Source organism: Tachysurus vachellii, chromosome 7 (assembly GCF_030014155.1).
Source record: "Tachysurus vachellii isolate PV-2020 chromosome 7, HZAU_Pvac_v1, whole genome shotgun sequence".
NCBI classification, from domain to species: Eukaryota; Metazoa; Chordata; class Actinopteri; order Siluriformes; family Bagridae; genus Tachysurus; species Tachysurus vachellii.
The window spans coordinates 7,864,788-7,891,321 of NC_083466.1; the positions used below are offsets into that span (position 1 = coordinate 7,864,788).

Here is a 26,534-nt window from a genome sequence, read left to right on the forward strand (position 1 = left end):
TTTGATTTGCCCTGTGTGTTAATTAATACATTAACTAACAAACATGTAATCTAATGCATTTAAGGTGCTTGTGACTCGTGTCTTAGTTGGCGATTGGTATATCACTTAAGTCGTCATTACTTCATATTTAAGTAAGTATTAATTCAGGTATTAGTGCGTGATTATTCATGTGTGGCTTCTGCTTGGATCAAAACCTGCACATGTAGATGAGACATCCATTGCTGTAAAGTGTTACTATTCACAACATTCTGCACGTTGCCTATGTAACGGGTAAAAAAATGGTTCACTGCATTTTTAATGGAAAACAGACACTCAAAATTAAAAAAATGAAAAAATAAATAATAAATAAATAAAAAAATTCCCCTTTAGAGTTATTTTTGTGTCAATGTATGTATGTATGTATGTATGTATGTATGTATGTATATATGTACCTGTGTGTATGTATGTATGTATATATATATATATATATATATATATATATATATATATATATATATATATATATATATATATATATATATATATATATATATATATATACACGTACATATATTCATATATACATACATACATACACACGCACACACACACACACACACACACACACACACACACATATATGTCACTAAATGATTCACTGTATTTTTAATGGAAAACAGACACTCACTATTTTAAAAATAAATAAATAAATAAATAAATAAATAAATAAATAAATAAATAAATAAATAAAATTCCCCTTTGGAGTTATTTATGTGCCTATGTATGTATGTATGTATGTATGTATGTATGTATGTATGTATGTATGTATGTATGTATGTATCAGAGAGTCAGCTTAACAAACTTTGCTACTCCACAGACACTTTTTCTGTTGTGGTTGTGTATCGTCAGGTTTTTTGTTTACACTGTAATTAATTCATTCACTGTGCATCACTGCTGTCCCAGCTGGCACAGTAATACACTGCTGAGTGACTTTTCTTCAGTCTTTCTATCTTCAGATCGTAATTATCAGACTGTATCCTCACACTGAAGTCCTTTGCTTCAGGATGGTTAGGATCCTGAACCGGTGAGCTTCCTCTTTTGACGTATAGGATCCTTTTGAGAGCTTCACCGTCTTTCTTTTGGTACCAGTGGACATAGTCCCTGCTTATTTCAGTCACTTTGCAGCTGATATACACAGTTTTGCCTTCACCTTTTGTCCAGAAGAGATCTTTTTGCACCAGTGTCACTCCCAGAACAGCTTCTGTTTAAAAAAACAAAAAAAACAAAACACATTAATCTGTAAAACAGCAAACATTGTTGTTATAGTTAAATTTTTTCTTACATATTCTTTTCATTTTTATTGCTCTACTGTGATACTTACCTGTGGCCAAAGAGATGAGAACAGCAGATATGGCTATTAACATGTTGATTTAGTTGTAGCACTGTTTATTGCAGCTGTTTTTGCATTAATGCTATTATACACCCTGAATTTTTCTTTATAAAGTAATGATGTCATTTCCTGGGGTGGGGACTGGCCACATTGCCAGCCAACATTAACCCAGACTTCATGTATTTCTTATTTCTTTATTACTGAATGAAAACCCTGTTTACAACTTTAAATGTTTTCCCCATTGACTTAGTCCACCAGTTTTTTTGTATGTTGTGTGCTTTAAAGTTTTTAAGAAAAGGAGAGAATTTGAGGAACACTTTCGTGTGTATATAGAAGCACAATCTGCTCTAAGCCTATCTGGTATAATATATGTTCATGAATACTTTAACATTGACATGGTTATATTTTCCTGTATACTGATGTAGTATCGCTTCTAGTTGCATCTCAAAAAATGTACTTCATACATTCCAAAAATCTTTCTTCATATATTCCAACTTTTGGAGTTTGGGGTCAACACCACAGGGTCAGCCATAATACAGACTCTGGTGCAGAAAGGGTTAAGGGCCTTGTTCCAGCTTGGTAGTGCTGGAGCCTGAACCCCGATCCATTGATCAACAACCTAGCACCTTTAGCACTTGGCCACCACTGCTCAATGAGGCCAAATATACACAATAAAATGTCTTATTTTATATGTACAGATGTTAATTCTTCTATTTGGAACTGATTGAAAGAAATTTAGTAATGTCAGTTTTAAATTTTTCATTGTTTGGATAAATTTAAAACACCTGCAGAGTTTAACATCTATGTATTCATGTTGTCACACTTCATACCGTTGCCTGTGAATGCAATTTCCTGTTGTGCTTGGTTTTTGTACACGCAGTCAATATTTACTGCCACTGTGGCCACTTGAGTCCCAGCTGGCACAGTAATACACTGCTTCATGAATTTTCTTCAGGCTTGCTATCTTCAGATCATAACTCTCAGACTGTGTCCTCACATCAAAGTCCTTTGCTTCAGGATGGTTAGGATCCTTAACCGTTGAGCCTCCACTTTTAACGTATAGGATCCTTTTGAGAGCTTCACCGTCTTTCTTTTGGTACCAGTGGACATAATTGCTACTGGATAATCCGGTCACTTTGCAGCTGATATACACAGTTTTAGTCTCCTCTTTTGTCCATAAGAGTTCTTTTTGCTCCAGTGTCACTCCCAGAACAGCTTCTGTAGAAAGAATAATCTGTAAAACAGCAATTCTGTATCCCCCCCCCCCCCTTTAGATTTTTATTGCTTTGCTACTGTATTTACCTGTGACCAAAGAGAAGAAAACAGCATATATTGCAATAAACATGTTGGTTTGGTTGTACAATAAAATCTCCTTTATTTATTGCACCTGTATTTTCAATAATGCTTATTTGCAACAAGAGACTTTTCTTTATAAAGTAATGATGTCATTTCCTGGGGTGGGGATTGACTACAGTGGCAGCCCAGACTAACCCAGTCTAACCCAGACTTTGTGCATTAGGTATTTTCTGATTATTAAAATAAAATCTAAAAAATAATGCACAACATTGTGCCACCCGTAACATACCACATCATGGTGTTGTCAGTCAGAATATGACCCTCTGAAATGTTACTTCAAACACTTTATGACCAAGGCTCACCCTTTGCTTTTTATTTATTTTAGCAGTTTTCTTTAGAACATATGAATTGTAACAATGAACAGAACCTCAAATATGGACTTTCAGCTTTAATACTATGAGTTTATGAATATGAATATATGAATTAATCACATTATATCATGAATGTTCATTACCCTTCACATTATATATTAATTTGATGCAACCTGACACTAAATTTCTAGCATCTTGTGCTTATGTATGTTGTAGATATTTGGCAACAATAGAAAAAGTAAATTTTGGAGAAGACCGAACTACACCAGTGATCAGCAGCTCTTTATTATTAGCAAATACATTTTTAGGGAACTGATCCATCATTAGTGAATGAATGGCAAACAGAAGCATGGATTGCATTCATTTTTCAGTTGTGTTTTAACAAATCCTGGCCATAGTGTTAAACTTGTCCTGCACTACTACCGCTTGCTATCTTTAGGTCATGTTTATTCGACTTTTACTCACACTGAAGCTGTTTGGATCCTTCTTTCTTTTGGTACAAGTGGACATAAATACTATTGGATAATCTGGTCACTTCACAGCTGTTATACACACTTTTACTCTCCTCTTTTGTCATAGTGAGAACCTTTTGCTCGGTGTCACTTCCAGGTTCTGTAATAAATTAATTGGAAAAGCAGTGATTGTGTTACCTTGTATTTTTTCCCTTTTTCTGTCTTATTTTTATTAATCTATAATTTTATTGCTGTGCTGTGATTTTTATCCTTCCCCAAAGAGAAGACCGCAGCATGTACTGTAAGGTTATAAACATGTTCATTTGGATGTCAAATAAAGTTTTCTCTCAGTTCACCTCTATTTATTTCATCTGTTTTTAAATTACTGCTAGTTCAGAAAACAAATATTTCTTTTATAAAGTAATGATGGCTACTTTGTCAGAAACATCAACTCAGATTTTTTTTGTTTGTTTTTTACCTTTTATTTAAATTTTAAATAAATGGTTCTGTTATAAGATCTTAATTGTATTAGTTCTAGGATTAGGAGGAAACGATTTTGTATATATTAAAGTGTTATCATTGTGCCTGTTGTACTTGTGTATCATCAGGGTTTTTGTACACACTGTGAAAGTTTACCATGACTGTGGTATGTTTCGTAGCTCGCACAGTAATAAACCCCTGAGTGACTTTCCTTTAGTATGTCTATCTTCAGATCATAATTATCATTCTGTATCCTCACTTTAAAGTCCTTTGATTCAGGGTGCTTATCAGGAACAACCGGGCTTCCTTTTTTCACATATAGGATCCTTTTGAGAGCTTCTTCACCATCTTTCTTAAGGTACCAGTGAACATAGTCTGTGTTGAGTCCAGTCACTTTGCAGCTGATGTGTATAGTTTTCCCCTTCTCTTTTGTCATGGTGAGATAATTTTGCTCCAGTGTCACTCCCAGAACAGCTTCTGTAAGCAACATTAACAGCCTTTGCATTAGTTTTTTTCTTCTACATCTTTCTTTTTTTTTATTATTTTATTTTTTTTTATAGTTTTCATACAGTGATCTGATACTTACCTATGGCCAAAGAGAACAGAACAGCACATACGGCTAGAAACATTTTCATATGGTTGTAATATAAGCTCATAGTTCAGCCCTCTGTATTGCACCTGTTTTTGTATTAATGCTAGTTAAGAACATGAAACTTTCATTGATAAAGTAAGATGTCATTTCCTGGGGCGGGGATTGGCCACATAGTCAGCTGGGGTTAACTCAGACTTATTATATTTGTAATTTTCTTACGATTGGGAAAATATATATTTGTACTAGTTCTAGGAATAGAAGGAAATGAATGGATTTTTAACACAAATTCTTAATCTTGTTACTTTGAAGTCAAATTAATTTCAATATAATCTCTATTATAAATTATTTTTGTTTAATTCACCTTATTAAGCCCACGGATGCAAATGAATTATTATTATTTTATTTATTTATTTATTTTTTAAAAAAAAACAACATATTAACTATATAATTACACAATCTAGTTTAACATTTTTTTAGATTCTGGTATTCTGCAGGCTTGTACAGGTGAATGTAATGTGTACACTGTGACACTGGATGGCAAACAAGATCCAGCCTTCACCACTATGAACATAATAAATGGTGTTTTAATTGTTTAACACACAGTGTGTGTGTGTGTGTGTGTGTGTGTGTGTGTGTGTGTGTGTCAGTATAAATAAATGATCCATCACACAGCCATCACACAAAATGATGCATTCAATTGTTCAGTGTAAGAAACCTGATATTTCTTTCTGAAATATTCTTCTCTAACATACAGATTAATGTGCCAGGTTTAAATCTGTGCAAAATTCCAGGGAGAATTCAAGGCTACAGTGTAGTCTGCATGATGTGCACTAAATGCGCCTGATTTATTAAGGTGCTAACTATGCTTAACTAATATATCAGTACTGGGTGAAAAGAAAAAAATCTCTCACTTTCAACAAGCTTTAGATATCATTTGATCTAATCTTATGTTAAAGCAGTGGAATTGATGTTCTAATCCTGGAGGGTCATAAAACAACACTAGCCATAATAAAAGATCTGGTTGAGGGATTTTATTTATTTATTTATTCATTCATTCATTCATTCATTCATTTTCTACCACTTATCCGAACTACCTCGGGTCACGGGGAGCCTGTGCCTATCTCAGGCGTCATTGGGCATCAAGGCAGGATACACCCTGGACGGAGTGCCAACCCATCGCAGGGCACACACACAAACACTCTCATTCACTCACGCAATCACACACTACGGACAATTTTCCAGAGATGCCAATCAACCTACCATGCATGTCTTTGGACCGGGGGAGGAAACCGGAGTACCCGGAGGAAACCCCCGAGGCACGGGGAGAACATGCAAACTCCACACACACAAGGCGGAGGCGGGAATCGAACCCCCAACCCTGGAGGTGTGAGGCGAACGTGCTAACCACTAAGCCACCGTGCCCCTTATTTATTTATTTATTTATTTATTTATTTATTTGTTTGTTTGTTTGTTTGTTTGTTTGTTTGTTTGTTATTTTTTCTTTTTCTCACCACCAAAGCAATAGTAATTAATCATAGAAACAGACTCTAGGGAGTTAAAACATGATGTAAATAGCAGAATGGTGGAATAATGAGTTTATTCTACAATATGTTTTTATGTTACTTTTCTCTTAAATACATCTCTCACATTTACTATTTATTCAATTAAAAGTATTTTTCTCCAATTAAACTCACATGGTATCAACAAGAGAATAGAACTGTGCATCAAGTTAAATGTTAGACATTGAAAACACATTATAATTATTGTATTTATAACCTTATTTAATTTAGTTCAGTTGATTGAATGAAATCTTTAACAGGAAAAAGGAAAAATAGCATTTCAGTATAAAGATCTAAACTAATGAAAGGATGTGATTTCCTTAAGATGTTTTGTTTGTTACTAAAATATTCAGGTATAATAAGTGATTTTCTTTTCATTTAGGTTTACAATCAAATGAGGAAACTGTTAAACCACAAGAAAGTTTTTGTGAAAATACCGCTATGAGAGTCCAGGTGCAACCTCACTGTAAAACGATCATTTCGCAATAATTAAGGAGATTTTGCACCTTTTGAACATTCGGTGTAACAGTGTAATGATGTGACCTGCATTATTCATTCATTCATTCATTCATTTAGTTTCTACCGCTTATCCGAACTACGTCGGGTCACGGGGAGCTTGTGCCTATCTCATGCGTCATCGGGCATCAAGGCAGGATACACCCTGGATGGAGTGCCAACCCATCGCAGGGCACACACACACTTTCATTCACTCACGCAATCACACACTAGGGACAATTTTCCAGAGATGCCAGTCAACCTACCATGCATGTCTTTGGACCAGGGGAGGAAACCGGAGTACCTGGAGGAAACCCCCGAGGCACGGGGAGAACATGCAAACTCCACACACACAAGGCGGAGGCGGGAATCGAACCCCCAACCCTGGAGGTGTGAGGAGAACATGATAACCACTAAGCCACCATGCCCCCTGACCTGCATTAGTTTTACTCTAAATAACAGATGTGGACAAAAATATTATAATAAATGTAGGATTAAACAATAAGCACGATTGTGAGAAATTAAAAAAAAAATAGACAAAAGTTGGGTTTGTAATAATACATACAAAAGGCATCTTTGTCTTTATAGACAACATTTAAGTATGTATAAAATATGGGATGAACTAAAAAAATTGATGTGATGTACTTCTTCGCCCCTCGGATGTGGTAGCTTAGTGTTTAAGGTGCTGGACTACCAATCGGAAGGGTGTGAGTTCAATTCCCACGTTCACCAAGCTGCCACTGCTGGGCTCCTGAGCAAGGGCCTTAATCAATAACCCACAATTACTCAGTTGTATAAGATAAAATGTAAGTCACTCTGGATAAGGGTGTCTGCCAAATGTAAATGTAAATGAGTAGCTGTCAGTGCAGAGACATAGATGTATTAGACGTGTGTATGTTTTCATGGTGCGCTTTAATGCAGGGTGTGTTTCAATCTCTTCCCCAGTGTTCTCTTTCCATTTGGTACCAGGTACACCAGCACACTGTCCAGGATAAAACAGCTCTCATCTAAAGAAAATGTTGTCCTCGATTAATGCCATCGGCTATAAGTTTCCACTCAGATTACGTAGGCACAGTTCCTGGTTTAATTGTAATAATCATTATCCATATATTATTGGTCTCGTATTAAGATTACATTTCCTTTTATCTTTCTCATCTATACCAGATTTTTTTTTTTAATTGTGACCCTTACAGGAGCATCTCATATGACGTATTTGACGTATTTCAGAGTTAAGAGTGTGTGTAGTGAGGTTTTAGTCCCTAATTTCACCACACTGAATTAACCTAAACATTCCTTTATTACTTGATAAATAAAAATATGAAAGTAAACTGCGATAAAACTAAAATGTCTTTAAAGAAACATACAAAAGACAGTTTCCAAACTCACTTGAACTTGAAAAAATACTGGTGTGCAAATACCCACACATCCTGTACAGCTAATAGCTTATCAGCTCTGCAAAATGTGGTAAAGCTGCTGCATGTGTCTTATTTCCAGTAAACACATTCAGATAGTGTTTCAGATAGAAACACATTCAGATCTTCTCAGGGGGAAGAAAAAATAAAATAAAATACAACCCACCATGACCACACTTTCCCCCGATGGCAGTTTCCATTCTAATCAAAGTAATAATAATAAAAATGCAATTAAAAAAAAAAAACAGGCTTAAAATGAATTTGTGTAACTAACTACAGTATGTATGTAATACAAACACAGTGCAGATATGGATTAATATGAAGCCATTGTTGTGAACATGAAAGAAGAAATCCTGAAGATAATGTTTTAGTCATTTATTATATATTGTTGTAAGGCATAGAGTAGAATGGAAACATCAGTAAAGCACAACTGTTATTTACTTAGTGCTAATACAAAGAGAATAAAAAATGTATTTGTTCCAAGGCTTAATATTGAAAGTATTACCTGTTATGAGGAAATTGAAAAAAAAAAGCTATATGTTTAGAACTAAGACAAACATGTTGCAGTGGTTGGTGTGGTGTGTCGTGTTGTCTGACAGATCATTGAGCCACGTTTCTGAGAATCTTCTTGTTTGCAGTGTTTCGTTTGTAAAGTAATACAGAGACGGTACAGAAGTACAGTATGTTCTTCACCAGCAGTATCACATACGTCACACTGAACAGATACAGACTGCGACTGAGCTCAAAACCATCTGCACGAGAGAGACAAAGGATCAGTTTCAGTACATTTATCTTAAATGCATATGATATTACACTCCAATCACTTTAGCACTGTATTCTCATTCCCTCTATATACACTGTATATGAACTCTAGCAACTAGCTTAAAGTGAACAAGCACCCTATCCTTGAAAGCTGGAACCTTTTTTTTTGTTTGTTTTTTTTTGTTTTTTTTACCATGTCCAAGTTTTTCCTTCTCCTCCTTGTCGTCTTCTTTTTTGTGTTCTTCTTTTTCTTGTTGTGCTTTCTGTTTTGGAGTTGGACATGTCACAACAGGGACAGGATCATCTAACGCATCTAGTAGCAACATGACAGAAGCAGTCATACATACAAACCAGACTAATATGGTAATGAAAGCTTTTAATGAAACATTCTTAATTAGAATAGTTAAGTTCCAGCTTGACAATAGATGACATTCTGAAGACCCAACAGAGCAGCTCATTGTGTTATTGTTACCTTTAGGAATGGATAATTTCTTGTCTTCGTCACTGCTTACGTGTTTAACCGAGCAGGTAAATGTATTAATGTCTTTCTGTTTGTCTACGATGAGCATGCTGGTTATTTTGTTATCTTCATCTCTCTGCTCTAGCATTTCCTCATCTTTCAACTCCACGTTTTCTCCTCTCTCGTTTTCTGCTTTCCATGTGAATTTAACAATGTCTGGAAACATGTTTCTCGCCTGGCACATCAACACACGCTTGTGATTTGGTTGTTGATTGGATATTGGGTAAACAGACACTTCTGGAGTCTTCATGTTGCCATCTGTTATTTTATAGAACAGAGCATATAATTATTGAACAATCAAGAAGTGATGATAACATCTACATCATAACGTGTTCATGTTTGATCTGGAGCCCGTCATGGTAACAATCAATCACACACGTTTACACACATTCACACAGAGAGGCAATACAGCATAGGTGTACCGTGGTGAATTTATATACAAGAGAAAATAATGTTTCAGATGAAAGATTTTGTTAGTTGTTAAAGCAAAGTGCTTATACACCTGCATGTTCCCCTGCACTAAAAGAAGCAACTGGCAAAAGTACTGACTCAGACTTGCAACTTGTACCATGCAACGGTTGTCGGTGCAAGATGGGCTAGTTCTGGGCATTGTCTTATATACAGTACCTCTGATGTACACATTTCCATGCATAGAATTCTTTTTTTTTCCATGCAATTCTGTGAAGATTTCTAGACTGCAGTTTCTGGCAACCGGACAACCATGCCATGCTTAAAGCTATTAAATTCCCATTCTGATGTTGCTAGAGTTAGTGCAGATTTAGACTAGAGTTTAAACAGATATAGGGTCTTTGTACATTTTTTCTTTAGCAACTTTTTAGCAAAGTTAAAAAAGGAAGGAAAGTAAATGTAGAAATAAACCGCACTATCATGACTTGACTCAAGAGAGTTAGAAGACGTGCACCGAGACTCTCTGGCTGTCATCGGTCTTTTTTTTTTCTGGATCTCTTTGCTAAGCTTTTAACCAAGCGCTAAATCCAGAAACACTATTTTTTTCACTCGAGAATGCATTGTTGTTCTATCTTTTTATCTTCTTTATCTTTTTATGCATATAATCTCTTATAGAGTTTTTATTTTATTCTTATATTTCGATTTAACATATAGTTCTAAATAATTTATTGGTTTTTAAGACTTTTTGTATATATTGCAACTTAAATGCCCTTATTTATAAAGTGTGCTATATAAAAGGAACCTGCTTTGAATTGATTTGCTTAAGTCCTTTCTAACTAATGATTTTGATTAAGACTTTCTGAAAGTCACAGCTGATCAGAAGTGAAAAATGTAAATCTAAAGCCAGATGCATATGTTTAACATATTAACATTTTGTTTTTAACCTTTTATTTCTCTGTGGGATTTATTTATTATTTGATTGTTTTGCTTCTTTTTTCTTTTGTGATTTTTAAACTGCACATTTTTATAATAATATTTTTAATATAATTTATTTAAGTATATACTTATATGTTTTTATATTTTTCTCATTTTCTGATTATATATTCAAACTTATGGCAAGAATGGAGCGTTTAAAAAAGCAAAAACAGATATCTTTAGTTTTACATTCAAACAGATGATTAAAATCTTGGTCAGTACTTAGAAAGGATGTTATACAGAATATTGATTTGAATGTTCCACCATCTTTAGCTTTGACAGATATAAATATCTCCTAAGAAATCATGCTTAGTAATAGGAAATACCTTTCAAATCAACTAATGCTGCAAGTCAAATAACTTCTCTTGTCTCAAAACCATTTAGTTTTTAGATTTTGTTCTTACCTGAAACATACAGTCTGGTGCCTGAGCTGAAGACTTTCTCATTATCCACAATGTGATATGCAATAACAAAAAGTAGCAGGTGCTGAACTTATATTCATAGATGTTTGAGTAGCTTAACTTGTCGCATTGTGCAAATCTATCATATTCGCTTCAAACTAGAATCCAAAACAAAAGAAATCTGAATTTCTAAAAGACTTTTAAGTTCCTTTGCTCCAACCTGTGTTTTGTTGTTTTGTCAGAAGGCTGACGGTAAAAAACTCTAAATCTTTATCTGAACATCTGTCTTGCTTCAACCATTTGATGGCACCATGCTGTGAAATGATAACTAATATGTAAAATCTCTATTAATTATAAGCACCTTACACAGACTCCTAAACACCCCCACTGTTTGTTCATTTTTTTATTAGGGCCTGAGCACCGAATGGTGCGAAGCCCTATTGTTTTTCCTCGGGAGTATTATTAGTTCCTGAGAACCAAATGGTGCGAAGCCCTATTGTTTTTCCTCGGGAGTATTATTTATTAGGGCCTGAGCACCGAATGGTGCGAAGCCCTATTGTTTTGTTGGAGTATTATTATTATTATTTTTTTATTTTTATTTTTTTCCCACACATTGGCCAATTGGGGTCCCTTAACATGCTCGAAAACTCTTGAAATTTGGCACACACGTCAGAGTCGCGCGACACTAGGATTGGACAAAGGTTGGAATACGGGCGTGGCAGGGGGGCTCTGTAGCGCCCCCTGTAATGCAAAAACAAACATTGGTGCACAGATCGGGCAATTATGTACGCACATGTACGAGAGTTGGTACGCATATAGATCTCATCGACCCGAACAACTTTCGCGCTCTAAACTATGAGCTCCGCCCAACAGGAAGTCGGCCATTTTGGATTGTTTTATAAGTGCATGCGGTGAACTTTTAAATACTCCTCCTAGGGAATTCATGCGATTGACATCAAACGTTGGGAACATGATGCCGAGACATTGCACTTGCTAAATTGCGAAGGGATTTTTGATATCTCGAACGGTGCTGCCATGGCGAGGCGACAAAGTTATGGCGAATTCAGAGAAACAGGAAATGTCTAATATCTAAAGCAAAAAATGTCTTATCGTGATGACACGCGGTGTGTATGTTCGGCCAAGGATTCCGATCTCATCGATGTGCCTATTGTGAATCTCGGACATAGCGCCACCAACAGGCACCAGGACATGTGTCAGTCACAAAGGTGGATTTTTTCACAGTTGCATGCAATGGACTTTTAAATACTCCTCCTAGAGGATTCATGCGATTGACACCAAAAGTGGTCAACATGATGCTTAGACGTTGTAGATGATAAATTGCGTAGGGATTTTTGCTATCTTGAACGCTGTTCACATGGCAAAGCGTCAAACTTTACTTTCTTTTTCAGGCATATTTAAGGCTTTTGGTGTGCTTAGATTAACTTGAAATTTGACACATACATCACATTTGTCGGCTGTTAAGTGTGGACAAAAAGGTCAGACAAAGGTGTGTCTCTTAAGTGGCTCACTAAAGATTTGTGACATACCCCATTTGTCTAAAATGTGGGGTTTCATTTACCTACAGTCCCCAAATGGGTCAGTAACAACATAAAATAGTCCACTGATATTTACCCACTTGATGCACTTGCCCACCGTGCATTGTTTTCTGGAAGGCACCGTATAGCGATGAACAAACGTGCGAAGGCCCGTCATCGCTGCTTGCAGCTATATTTCCTTATTTTATTTTTTCCCATCCAGTAGGAAATATCTTTTATCATCAGTATGTTGGCCATCATCATGTCTGCTGGTTTGTATTAATATCACTGGTTCAAAAGAAACATCCATATGAGTATTATGTTTGAATGAAATTTTATTTGGAAACTGTGAATAAAGCACATACTGTGTTTAGCCAACATTTTCCTCATATATTTTCTTTTTTTCTGAGTCAGGAGTCAATGACAAAAGGAGTGTCCATTTGAGATGACTAAACTCATTCTGTTGTGATTTGCGTGATGTCAATTGCTAGTTTATGATACTTGTTGTCTTTATTAACATTGTGAATTCAGTACCGGTTACTGAGTTTATATTCGCACATCAAACATGTACGGACTAAGGGACTGTACTGTACTGGCTGCCTGTATTTGAGTTAAATATAGATTAATGTTTACATTAACGATCAGTCTATATTTTTCATCTTGTTTATTTTAATGTGAGAGACAGAAGAACAAAACTCATTTCCAAAATCCAGAAAAAATGCATTCCAAAAAATGAGTGGAATAAGTATTTGACCCCTTCGCAAAACATAACTTAGTACTTGGTGGCAAAACCCAATATTTGGCCACCAGGTTTGCACACATCTCAGGAGGGATTTTGTCCCATTCCTCTTAGCAGATCATCTTCAAGTCATTAAGATTTTGAGGCTGACATTTGGCAACTCAAACCTTCAGCTCCCTCCACAGATTTTCTAAGGGATTAAGGTCTGGAGACTGGCTGGGCCACTCCAGAACCTTAATGTGCTTCTTCTTGAGCCACTCCTTTGTTGCCTTGGCCATGTGTTTTGGGTCATTGTCATGCTGGAATACTTATCCACAATCTATTTCCACTGACCTGGCCGAGGTACATGATTTGATGGTACCTGGACCTGTCCATCATCCCTTTGATGCAGTGAAGTTGTCCTGTCCTCTTAGTAGAAAAACATAATGTTTCCCCCAAAACATAATGTTTCCACCTCCATGGTGTTCTTGAGGTCAGCATTCCTCCTCCTCCAAACATGGCAAGTTGAGTTGATGCCAAAGGTCTCATCTGACCACAACACTTTCAACTAGTTCTCTGGATCATTCAGATGTTCGTCGTCACCTTCTCACCAAGCTGAAGAACGATGGTCTTGTAGCCCATTCCAGCCTTGTGTAGGTATACAATCTTGTCCCTGACATCCTTTGACAGCTCTTCTGTCTTGGTCATGGTGTAGATTTTGGAATCTGATTGATTGATTCCTTCTTTGGACAGTTGTCTTTTATACAGAATAAGAACTGAGATTAGGAGCTGAGATTTAAGAGACTGTTCCTTATCTCAGCTCATTACTTGTATAAAAGAGACCTGGGAGCCAGAAATCTCGCTGATTGATAGGGGATCAAATATGTATTTCACTCTTTAAAATGCAAATCAATTTCTAACTTTTTTGAAACATGTTTTTCTGGATTTTTTTTGTTATTCTGTCTCTCACTGTTAAATAAACCTACCATTGAAATTATTGACTGATTGTTTCTGTGTCTGTGGGCAAACATACAAAATCAGCATGGGATCAAATAATTTTTTTCCTCACTGTATGATGGGGAAGGGGGGGGTAATATAAGACAAGATCAACAACAACTGTACTGTGATTATATAAACCTAAGGAATAATAAAAGAAAGTATTCAGCCACTGATATAAATGACCTGTGGTAGTGCTCCCTACACTGAGGGTGCATCAGTCTGCTGCTGAAAGAGCTACACAGGGTTTCCACAGTCCCATACAGGGGGTGAAAGGTGTTGTTCATAATAGATGTCATCTTGTCTAAAATCCTCCTCTCACCCACATCCTCCACAGTGGGCAACCCAGGACAGAGTTGGCTCTAATAACCTGCTTACTCAGTCTCTTTCTGTCCTGCACTGTACTGCAACCAACCCAGCAGGCTACGTCAAAGGAAATTGCGGTGGCCGGCCTGTAATGTCTTTACAGTAATAATGTCCTGCACACTCCAAAGAGCCCTAGTCTATATAGATATGTACATATACACACACGTATATATATATATATATATATATATATATATATATATATATATATATATATATATATATATATATATATATATGTATGTGTGTGTGTACACACACACACACACATACACACACACACATACACATACATAAGCCACCGTGCCCCCCCGGTCACTAGTTTATTTTTAGTTTATTAAGCAATGGACTGAAGTTTGACAGAAAATGAAGTCACATACCATATATTTTTCACATGTGATTCTGCAAGAAATGTGATTAAAAAATACAAGTGATAATGCATTTTAAATTGAGACAGATGTTACAGAAATCCATGGAAAGAACGATATACACTAAATTGTAAAATTATAATATTATAAAGGATAATGTGTAAAAATAAATAAATAAATAAATAAATAAATAACAGAGGTACAATGGTTGACATACAACATACACACTGCAATATATGACACAGAAAACAATCACATGGAATGAGAAGTTGTGTAAAAATATATCAAATAAACAGGATAAATGAAATAAATGAATAGAATGTAAAACTGCATGTAAAAATCTCTTAAAAGGAAATTTTTTATAATCATTCAAAATAAGTGAACAATGATAAGAGTAAAATAAAAAAATAAATCTGTTAAAAACGTGAAAAATGCCTATGGGCTAATTATTTAGTCTGGTTATTATTTAATTTGTAAATGAGATGATTAATTTCATTTTAAAGGCATCTGAGTGTTATTTTGTTAGTGAATGAAGTGTTTATGATGTCATTAGTAGAGGAGTGAAGCACAGAGTATTTGCACTGCTGTAAGTGGAGATTCTGTAACTGTGTCTCCGCGCCACAGCGCGCAATAGTAAGTGGCCGCGTCGTTGTCGTTTACATCTGAGATGGTCACAGAGAAGGTGCTGCCCTTTTTACCCCCATTAAATCTTACGGATTCAGATTCGGTGGCTTTAGAAGCACCAGCTGCGAAGTACAAAATGCGCTGCAAGGCCTCTCCACGTCTCTGTCTGTACCAGTGAATAGGAGTTTTGGAGAGATCCACTGAAGTGTCCACTGTGCAGCTGATGCGCTTACTCCTGCCTCTGCGAGTGACATCAAACTGCTCCTGTGGTGTAAACTGACCACTGATGCAACCTAAACAGACAAACAGTCATTAATATTCTCAAGAACATAGGCAAAAAAATCCTACATGTATTGTTTCTGTGTATTAAATGGGTGCGACCTCACCGATTAGAGCCAGCAGAAAGCATACAGTTGTCATGTTGGACATGTCGGTCAGATTTGGGTAACAGACCTCAGTGTTAGTGAGAGGAGATTAATGCAAGGCTACAAGGCGCAGCCCCCATTATGATGTAGTGGGTGGGCATTAAGACTGCTACAAACATTATTAACATCATAATTAAACGTTCACTTGTTTGGTTTTTATTTGCACTCAGCTAATGTTTACTGTAACAGCTGTGACCACATTTTGATACTGATCACTCATGTTCTCACAAGAGAACGTTCTAGTGTTTATTATAGAGGGTTAGAGGAATGAAGTAAAGGAAATAAATAAATGAATCAATTAATTAATTATGTAAGTAATAAAATACATATATACTGTGTGTATACTGTGTGTATAATTATTTACATAATTATTACGTAATTTATTTACGTAATAATTTACATATTTACATAATTTATTAATTACATAATTAAAATTACTTACATTATTTATATATAATGTAAGTAATATATAAATATATATATATGTATATGTTATAGATATATATATATAATATCTATAACATATACATATATATATTTATATATTACTTACATTATATATAAATAATGTAAGTAATTTTAATTATGTAATTAATAAATTATGTAAATATGTAAATTATTACGTAAATAAATTACGTAATAATTATGTAAATAATTATACACACAGTATATATATATATATATAAAATTACATTATTATACATAATAAATAATGTATATAATAATGTAATGCTTTTTTGTATGTCAGGAAAGAGAAATACTACTGGGAATTAAACTTTCCAGTGAATGAGTGTATTTACTTCTGACAGTGACCTGATTTCTACGTGACCCAAAAATATTCAGTACTGGCTTTAAAACACATTTGCTAATTGTTTTATCTTATTTAGAAATACTAGACACAAATTATTATTTATTATGTATCAATATATTAATGTTATTATTAGCACTAGTAGCAGTAGTAATTTCATAAATAGAAAATATATAAAATATATTATCTATATTAAAAATATTAAAACAATTAATATAGTTTATTAATAATGTTATTTTATTAATAATAACAACAACAGCAACAATAATAATAATAATAATAATAATAATAATAATAATAATAATAATAATAATAATTTGTACTTCATTGTCAGTATTGAAATTGTTTCTGCAGTAATGATAGGGGGGTTTGCTATAGTCTTAATAAAAAAAAGAACCTTACTACTTAAACTAATTAGTAATTAATAATATTAATTACTAATTAAATTTAATTAATTAAAATAGAAATTTGCAGAGAAAATAAGAACTATCAGTAAATGAGCATTAGTTGCTTTTTTGTGTGCGTGTGAGTGCGTGTGTGTGTGTGTGTGTGTGTGTGTGTGTGTGTGTGTGTGTGTGTGTGTGTGTGTGTGTGTGTGTGCGTGTGTGTGTGTGTGCGTGTGTGTGTGTGCGTGTGTGTGTGTGTGAGTGGGTGTGTGTGCGTGTGAGTGCGTGTGCGCGTGTGTGTGCGTGTGTGTGTGTGTGGGTGGGTGGGTGTGTTTGTGTGAATGTATATTGAAATTATGGATGTCAGCTTTTGAGTTCTTGACTCTTAGAACAAACGATGTGTATTTTGTTTTGATTTGAGACACGAATCAAAATAGAAGTAATATTTAATAATTGTGTTAATAATTACTAATTAATAAATCAGATTACAATAAACCATTTTTATATTAAGGTAAAGTAATTTATATTAAAATTCACTTTTAATCCAATGTCTGTATAACTTTTGGGATTTTTATATCTTACATCACATATAATTGCAATATGAATACATTTTTAATTTAACTTTTTTCAGGTTATTTTAAACCTGAATATTTCATTGATATTATAATAAGTTCATGCAACATTAACACTACGCCAACATAACGGCAGTAGCGCCCTCTAGTGGACAAAAACTTAGTTGTCCACTGTATGCATTCATTTCCACACTGTAAATAACAGATATTTGATGTATTTAAGCCGTTTCAAAATCAGTGGCTGATTTAGTTAAAATACATTTGCTTTCCTGACAAAGAAAAAGAAGAAGAAGAAGAAGAAGAAGAAGAAGAAGAAGAAGAAGAAGAAGAAGCACAAACCCATGTGGAGTATTCTTTATTCACTTTAAAGATAAATGAACACATATGTACATCACAAAAAGTCTCTACAGTGAAGGCTAACAAACACAGGAGTGACCTTTACCTCTAAACAATCAAGACAATGATTAACTTTTAAACCAAACAACACATATTGCATATTTTTGCAGATTATCCCAGCCCAAAACTCTCCAGATGAGCTTTACTTTAAAAAATATAAAGTTAAATAAATAGAATTTCTCCCTTTTTTTCCCACACACACGTCCACATAATTATTGTTGTTTATGTAATTGTGGATATAAGGAAACTTTTATCACTAGCTTCTGTGTTGTGTATTTTGCAAAGCTGCATTTTGCCGAAAAAGATGATGTTCTTAAAACAAGTTTGTAACTCTACAGATATCCTTTGTTTCTATTTGAATCAGTTCACATCATCAGGATTTTTATTATTAGTATTATTTTGGCAAGTATTTAATAAACATATTGTGCCCTTAGTATTACAAGGGTCTAGCTGGAATTCTATCTTCACCCAGGTAGAGACTAATAATACTAAAATCACAGAATTTCAATATCGGTTTCTCGAGATATAATCACCAGAGCTGTAAACGTCCAGCCATTAAAACTACAGAGAACACTAACAAGGATGCAAGGTAACATTTAGGTCGGAAATGTCTTAAAGGAAACATTGAAGTCTTGCGTAACACTTAGAACGGTTAAATAGGTCATATCACTACAAATTTGGATAAAATTTGCTCAATACAATACACTTGCAGAGAAAATTTTTTTTTTTTTTTTTTTTGTGCGTTTTGTTTTTAGAGCATAATGTACTTTTTAAACAGATAGGGATTACATGTGGAGGTCACCACAGTTCCAAAAAAGCACACATCAATTTGTTGCTGCTTACAAGTAAACAAACATAAACAGAAAGCTCCCAGTTCAAGAGTAAGGTAGACCATACTATCGCATCATGCTCTGATATTTTCTTTAAACTCCGAGTAGAGCTTTTGTTTCCTCTCGTTTTGTTGATTGTGTATTTTTCCTCTTAGATACGTTTTGCTTTGTTTGCTCTGATCGACAGCTGTACGTCAGGGCTCCAGACTGCACTGTAGTGTTAGGGCTGTCTGTAGCTCTTGGCTTTTATATGTTGTGTCCCAGTATGCTCTGACACTTTAGCCCAATCGCTGTATGAAATTCTCTGGAAATAAGCCTTTCTGAGCAGAGGCTCCCTGATGTAGCCAGTCACTCTCCCTGATGCCAGTGAGCCAGCCAGCATCCTGCAGAGACGCTTAGTCAGTATAAGCTCATTCGATTTAGCAAATTACACATACAGTATACATATTTACACTGGTGGATGAGGTAAAGGTTTTTATAACAAATTAATAACTGACATAATGTGATTCACTGGCAGCTGTAAGTTGTAAACACTGGCACACGCAGATCGTTCATGCAATTATTTAATTAGACCATCAAGTGGCAGCAGAGCAGTGCATAAAATCATACAGAAAAAGGTCAAGAGCTTCAGTGTATGTTCACATCAAACATGAGGGGAGATGACTAGGGAATTGTTGATGCTAACTGATTCAGGAACTGATGATCCCCTGGGATTTTTACACACAGCAGATTCTGTGGAGGGAACCACGTCAACACTATGGTAGAAAAGCATTTCAGAATCCATGACACATCGAAGCTTGATGTGAATGAGGTAGCAGAAGACCATATCAGTTTCATATCAGTAATCAGTATCATATCAGTAATATCCTGTTAGCCAAGAACAGGAATCTGAGGCTACACTGGATACTGTGTTGTCCTCAAACCAACCCCATGTTTAATTGGAACAATAACAGAAGCTCTTGACTTGTAATCTGTATGATTTTATACATTGCACACCTGCCACATGATTGGATGATGGACGATCAGATAAGAGCATGAAGAATTAGCAAAATCATATAAACAAAATTTTCACTATGTTTTAAAATAAAAAACAGAGGGAACCATTTTAAAATCTGATTTAGTAGTACACATCCACAGCAAAATGTTTTTACCATTTACATGTATAATAATTTATCGGGTATTTCTATGGAAACACAGGCCATGCAAAACCACTCACTCAGAGAAAGGCATGAGTATATTTTAGGTCAGGACATTTAAAAAAAATTCAGTTTGCATATTAATAAAATCTGTCAAACCATGTCAAGAAATTATCCAGCATACAAAACACAATGAATTTAAATCATCTTTTGTATAAGGTGGACAATTCCATTTTATAAATAACTACACTGTTTATACAAGGTTTAAAACTGCATGCAAGTTGACACATACGGTATGGTGCATTTGTCCTGAGGTTCTTGAACGTTTAAAGGAACAAAAAATGAAATCTACACAATTCCTTGATGAATTTCTGTGTTAAATTCCCATCCACCTTCTTACACTAAGATCACTAATGAAAATAACAGTAGTGACTGAAACATTTGTGCAGTTAGATCACTTTCACATGCAGGTCAAATATCACAACACACTAAAGGCAAGAAACTAAAATTCTGCTTAGACTATCAGCAATAATTGCTTTTACGTAATCATACATTCTGAAAGCAAACACAAACCTGATCTTCCACCAGCTCTGTAGGAACAACAAGAACAATATCTCCCCTCTTCAGATCAAGCTCATCTGAGTTTGCAGCTTCAAAGTCATGCATTGTTTCAACCTAAAACAAAGGAAATATGGTTTTTTGGGGGGTATACATACTGTATGTTTTCCGGTACAATTAGGTGTCTATTGATGCTGGTTATTGACCTTATACAGGAAGCCTGGAGGCATGCCAGAGGAGGAAATATCTTTGGCTGTCTGGCTGTCTGGTGCCACTCCATCTCCACTGGTTGCTACTGGAGATACAATGTCACCATCCCGGTCATCATCGCCCTCATTGCTGGAAGCAGGCTCGATGACAACAGAGGGAATAGGCATCTTGTCCTGAAATGAGGCAAGATACGGGTGAAATATCACATCCCTTTTTTCAAAATGCCATGAATGTATACTTTACATGGAACATTTTAAGCTAATTTTTTTTACTAAACAATTCAGACAACATTCTAACACAAGGAAACCATGGTTTCTTCATTCATTAGAAAAAAGCACAAAAACAGATGTTTCAGCTTTAAAAATGTTACTAGAATTAAAAAATAAAAATAAAAAAATTATACACCAAATGAAAAATAAACATCTCATTCATCAAACAGCCTTTAAGCTAAATCCAAATCATAGGCATCCTGGTTCTAATTAGAGTCAAGTACCAAAGTATAGCATCATATCTACCTCCTCTTCAAAATTCTTTGTAGCCCCTTCATTACTGGTTTCATCCCCTGGTATGACCTCTACTGTACCAGTTTCTCCTTCTGGTTTGACCTCTACGGTACCAGTTTCTCCTTCTGGTTCGACCTCTACGGTACCAGTTTCTCCTTCTGGTTCGACCTCTATGGTACCAGAAGCTTCTTCTGGTTCGACCGCTACGGTAGCAGTATCATCTTCTGGATTGGTGTCTACTGTACCAGTTTCGTCTTCTGGTTTGGTCTCTATGGTCTAAAAGACGCATCCAGTTGTGAGAGTCAGGCATGAGACACTCACTACAGCCACTCATTTGGATGGATCAGTGCTAAGCAGCACATGGGAAGGCACTTATCACAATGAAAGAAACTGGGACCAGTTTAACTGCAGTGGTTAAAACTGTCCTCAGTGAGGAGGGGATGATTGTAAGTTTAGGGATAAACAAACTGGATCATGCCATTGGAGTTGTAAAAGTTTCACTGGGTAGGATGAAGGGTTTTGGGGAGAAAAGGTTCTTGGGGGTTTTACTTAACACACAGGGGAAAGAGACCAAAAGCTGAGATGAAACTCAAACTAAGTAACCTGAATGCTAAGCTACCACTTGCAAGATTTAGCTTTAGATGTGATCACTTCCTTATTTAAATTCTTCCTCTATGTATAAAACCACAAGAATTTAAAGTCTCTGTTCAGAACTCTTTCATATATACAGTACACAATGTTGTATATACAGTAGAGTTCAAACATTTGACTCAGTTATGTGAAAGAAAAAACAAATAACCAATCAACGATCAAAGAAAATCCCAAAAAAGAAAAATAAATAAATAAATTGAGACATTTCAGTTTAGATTTGTTAAAATAGGTTACATTATGCCATTTTTACCTCTCTAACCTGCTCATTCTCTGGTGCTGAAAAGCTAAATAATACCACATAACATCACACATTCAGAATATTTGAATGGTAACATCATTACAATGAAATGGAATGGCATCACCATCGAAACCACAAAGAGCCTTAATTAGAAAAAACTCTAATTGTTACAAAAAAAGTTATAATTAATGTCAATAATGCAACAAAACGCTATGCTAGGTTCAGTAGGTTTGGTCCAGTATGATTTCAACTAGCTTTGTGGTATCATGGCTCAAATAATTGGGTAAAAAATATAACAAATAATGTTAAAGAACAAAAATAAATAAATAATAAAACCAAGGAAGAGATCTTGGGGCTCAGAAAAGTGAAATGTTTTAAAGTAAACTTTAAAATTATTTTTTTCTGAGCCGTTACGTTGAACAATGTCATAACCAAGAGTATGAAACATAAACTGCAGTTTAAATGGGTGTTATACAGTCTCCATCCATCAATATATTATTTACATAAAAACAACAACTGTCAAAATAAATAAACTGTAAATAACTATTAATTAGACAAAATATTTATTTTATAAAAATGTTAAAGATTAATGACACCCAGTAAGAGGGTGGAAACTGTTTTTAGTACTTGTTTCAAGTAAATTAATATATACTGATATACTGTCTCCTCTGAAGCTATGGGTGTTTTAAAAAGGTCTGAAAATCATACATTCTTTCTGGTTTAGTCAATGTTTACTGCCATCGAGTAGTAGAATAAAATTTATTCTAATTCATATTTTCTAAGATTTTCTGTTGTAGAAAAATCAATAAGCACATTAAAACACATTCACCCCAATTTTGAGCAAGGTTCCATTGGCCCACACTGGAACTGAATCAGCACATCAGCCTGTATCTATATGATGTCTGGTATTGTTATGGTATTTTTGATTAAACCTTAACATGTCATGACATTTTTAATTGAACTGGAGGAATTTCCCTAAATATTTGTGAGGCCTTATCTTTAAATAATTGTGTTTTACTGTTGTAATCTATGATAGAAGCTGTAAAATTCCTCACGAGACACAGACAATGTGGACAACACTTGCAATGTCCATTGCTATAGTCTGCATTAACCTTGATGTCAGGATGAAACCTGAATAGATTTGGTGATGTTATATAATTATCGACTCATTCGGTAGCCTACTAATGACTTCGTCATGTTATGGATTACATTATTTTATTATTTTCCCAAAAAATTTGTAAACAAAAAAAAAATTGCTTAACATAAGCTTAAAAGCCTCCCTGCTGAGACAGTATAAAAAGCAGACACCATAGCTGGAAAATTGTGCTAAATTCAGCTAATTTATTCGGCCAGTACACCACTTACGAGTCTGAATTAAAGACTATAGTAATTGAGAATGTTAATTAAATAGTTACCGGAGTCTCTTCAATAGGAGACTCTTTATCTTCTGCAGGTGCCTACACACAAAAAAACATGAATAATTACTTATCACACATAACTATGAAACATGGAAAATGCCTCCTAAACAATGGTATGCCTCAAAACATAGACATGGTGTGTTTTTAAAGCAAACAACAAAAACAGAAATCTAACTAGTAGTACTTGTACTTACTATGAAATAAATGATAAACAGAACAGAAAACAGAAAACACCAGGATATATTCATTACTAATAAAAAAAAAAACATTTTTGGAATCATTTGCTCTGTTTTTATCTACACAGTATAAAGCAAAAAAGCCTGAATAAAAGTCTATGGGCTTCTACATTTGTGTAAAAAGTGTTTATATGGGAAGAGTTGGACGGGAGTTACCAGAGCCTCTGTAGGTGGCTCCTCTCCTGGTTCTGCTACTGGAGCAGATTCCTACATATGGCAAAAATGCGCTGTAATTAATGCTGAAATTTTTAATAAAGTTATCTAATTCTTTTCATGACGAAAGCCATATTTACCAGAGCCTCTGGGCTGAGTTGCTCTTTCTCAGTGTCATCAGCTGGAGTGGTCTAAATATAAAATATTTTGCACCCTGGTTACTCAAGTCCTAGACTCAAATATGCCTTCAGTCAGATAACTACGGTCAATACATGTATGTATAATACAAAATAAGGAATCATAATTCATAAACACAAGACAAATGATTCTCATGTGTAGGCACATAACCTCAATCATTAGCCATGATGTAAATGAGAATACACTAGAAAACTATTGTTAAGATGGCAATCTTTCTTTATTATGATACAAAACGAATAAACATAATCAGCAGTCAATAAAACAAAAAAAAAAATCATCGATTAATAAAATCAAATGTGTGGCAGTCTTGGAAAACCTCATCAGATGTTTGGCAAATAGCAAATTATTGTCCAAAATAAGTTAAGTAATTATAATAGTCTGTCTATATATATTTAACAAAAAATAATATGGAAATATTTTATTTTTGCTTCTCCCAAAACCCACAAAGTAAAAGCCACTTAAAGAAATCAGATGGTAAATACAATCAGACAGAAGCATATTTCTGCCCAGGAAAGTATTTAGTTTTTCAGACTAAACTATAAGGCCAAAAGTTTGTGCCCTGTACAAATCGCTGACCTCAACAACACTGAACACTTTTGGAATGCACTGAAATTCCCCAGACCTTAATGCCCAATTTCAGTGCTGGACCTACTAATAGTCTTGTGGCTAAATGAGAACAGAAAAGAAAGGACTAAATCTGAGGTGGAATGTTCATAATCACATATGGGTGTGATAGTCAGGTGTCCACAAACTTCTGGCCATAGAGTGTGGATGTACTACATAATTTCTTTATGTGAAGAGTTTTCTCAGGCCACCACTAATAGTGTAATAAAGATACAGTGCGGAAGGTAAACTTATTTTTAAACACAATTTGGCCACAGTCTCACAATCATCATAGAGGAGAGAATGAGGGTAAAATTAAAAACATTCATTAATTAAAGCTCACAAAACTCATACGGTTGCTCATAATGGTGTATGCATTGCAGGCAGTGTGAGGCTGAAAAAACGGTACATACCTCAGTCTGCTCTGCTGCCATAGTTTCAGCAGCTTCAGGAGACTCCACTATGCTCTTAAAGAGCAGAACAATACAGAGAAAAATACCATTAACTTAACCTCTTTGTTCATCATTAAACAAAAGTGGCATAATGGGAGCATGGGGAAAAAAATATTTTTGCAAAAAAAAAAAAAATAGTACAAACATAATCAAGCATAATGATAAAGATAAAGGTGATGGTATTGTTAAAGAATGATGAATGATGCAGCCAGTGAAAAATAAACCAATAAATAAATGAATAATAAACGTACAATGAAGCCACTGGCAAAAATAGAGATCTCTGTAGCTGACGATGATGATGATGAAGATGATGATGAGGATGATGATGATGATGATGATGGTGATGTAGATGATTAAAATTTTTACAAATTATTAAAATGACACCTACAGTTTTAATAATATTTGGGCATTAGTAGCCCAGTATCACTCACAGAAGCAGTCTCTGCAGGAGGGCTGCTAGCAGCAGTGGTCTCTGGCAGTTCAGCAGTAGTTTCTGCAGGAGGAGTCGTTACACTGCCCTCAGCCTCTGGGGCCTGGGTTGGGGACACATCCCCTTTCCCTTCTTCCACTTCCTCTTGAGCTGCCTCTGTACCAGTTTCTGCCCCTTCTGGGGCCTTTAGATATATACACAAATGTAGTATGAGAATCGCAAATTCTCATAGTACCCAAGTACTTCACAAGCGGGCAGCTTCAAATAATAGTCAATAAAAGATTAAAATAATGGTCAACCCATGATGTCTATACACAAGAATATAGTTATGTATAAAAATAATATCTAATAGTACCATGACCAGTTAAGGTCCATGGAACATGAACATTTTTATAAAGTTATTACAGAGTTGAATTAATCCAATGGATCTTTGAACACATTTAAAACTGAAAAAGAGCCATCTGGGTTCAAATATAATGGCATAAAATCACACAGATGCATACACTGTTAGAAAAAGATTAACTGGTCGGAGCTCATAATAGAGGAATTTCCTAATTTATAACCAGATAAACAATAAAAACAAAGATCATGTTACTTACTGTACAAAACAACACTTGAATTGAAAATGATCT

At 34.9% G+C, this 26,534-nt stretch overlaps 2 protein-coding genes and 3 gene segments (V, D, J or C); all 5 read right to left on the minus strand.

Annotated features, from left to right (window-relative positions):
• Positions 1-917: 917 nt before the first annotated feature.
• Positions 918-1,491, minus strand: LOC132848120 (immunoglobulin lambda variable 3-9-like). The segment is given in 2 exon segments: positions 918-1,240; positions 1,361-1,491. Coding segments are annotated over 2 exon segments (366 nt in total).
• A 741-nt stretch (positions 1,492-2,232) lies between these two features.
• LOC132848362 (Ig kappa chain V-VI region NQ6-8.3.1-like) lies at positions 2,233-2,760 on the minus strand. The segment is given in 2 exon segments: positions 2,233-2,587; positions 2,672-2,760. Coding segments are annotated over 2 exon segments (381 nt in total).
• A 1,252-nt stretch (positions 2,761-4,012) lies between these two features.
• LOC132848359 (T cell receptor gamma variable 3-like) lies at positions 4,013-4,655 on the minus strand. The segment is given in 2 exon segments: positions 4,013-4,445; positions 4,555-4,655. Coding segments are annotated over 2 exon segments (423 nt in total).
• Positions 4,656-8,435: 3,780 nt separating this feature from the next.
• On the minus strand, positions 8,436-16,245 carry LOC132848364 (immunoglobulin kappa light chain-like). Its single transcript, XM_060873985.1, has 6 exons — positions 16,086-16,245; positions 15,684-15,992; positions 11,096-11,143; positions 9,261-9,566; positions 8,982-9,101; positions 8,436-8,778 (listed from the first exon to the last, which is right to left on the minus strand). Exons 1-6 carry the CDS (start codon positions 16,126-16,128, stop codon positions 8,627-8,629), a joined length of 978 nt encoding a protein of 325 aa, XP_060729968.1. The 5' UTR covers positions 16,129-16,245; the 3' UTR covers positions 8,436-8,626.
• A 1,996-nt stretch (positions 16,246-18,241) lies between these two features.
• Positions 18,242-26,534, minus strand: part of amph (amphiphysin) — a 30,460-nt gene continuing 22,167 nt past the window's right edge. For both annotated transcript variants that reach the window (XM_060873965.1, XM_060873963.1), the window contains 9 exons: positions 25,904-26,086; positions 25,434-25,487; positions 24,360-24,410; positions 24,223-24,273; positions 23,828-23,869; positions 21,536-21,799; positions 21,017-21,193; positions 20,826-20,927; positions 18,242-19,499 (listed from right to left, as the gene is read on the minus strand). In XM_060873965.1, coding sequence (XP_060729948.1) covers positions 19,395-19,499; positions 20,826-20,927; positions 21,017-21,193; positions 21,536-21,799; positions 23,828-23,869; positions 24,223-24,273; positions 24,360-24,410; positions 25,434-25,487; positions 25,904-26,086 — 1,029 coding nt within the window. In that variant the 3' untranslated portion in view covers positions 18,242-19,394. The remainder of the gene's footprint in view (positions 19,500-20,825; positions 20,928-21,016; positions 21,194-21,535; positions 21,800-23,827; positions 23,870-24,222; positions 24,274-24,359; positions 24,411-25,433; positions 25,488-25,903; positions 26,087-26,534) is intronic.

Coding starts and splice junctions, on each gene's coding strand:
- LOC132848364 (XM_060873985.1), bottom strand. CDS start 16,128: ATGTCCAACATGACAACTGTATGCTTTCTGCTGGCTCTAATCG. Junction 9,567..11,095: donor CACCAGACTGTATGTTTCAG/GTAAGAACAAAA, acceptor ATAAAATAACAG/ATGGCAACATGAAGACTCCA. Junction 8,779..8,981: donor GAAGGAAAAACTTGGACATG/GTAAAAAAAACA, acceptor TCTCTCGTGCAG/ATGGTTTTGAGCTCAGTCGC.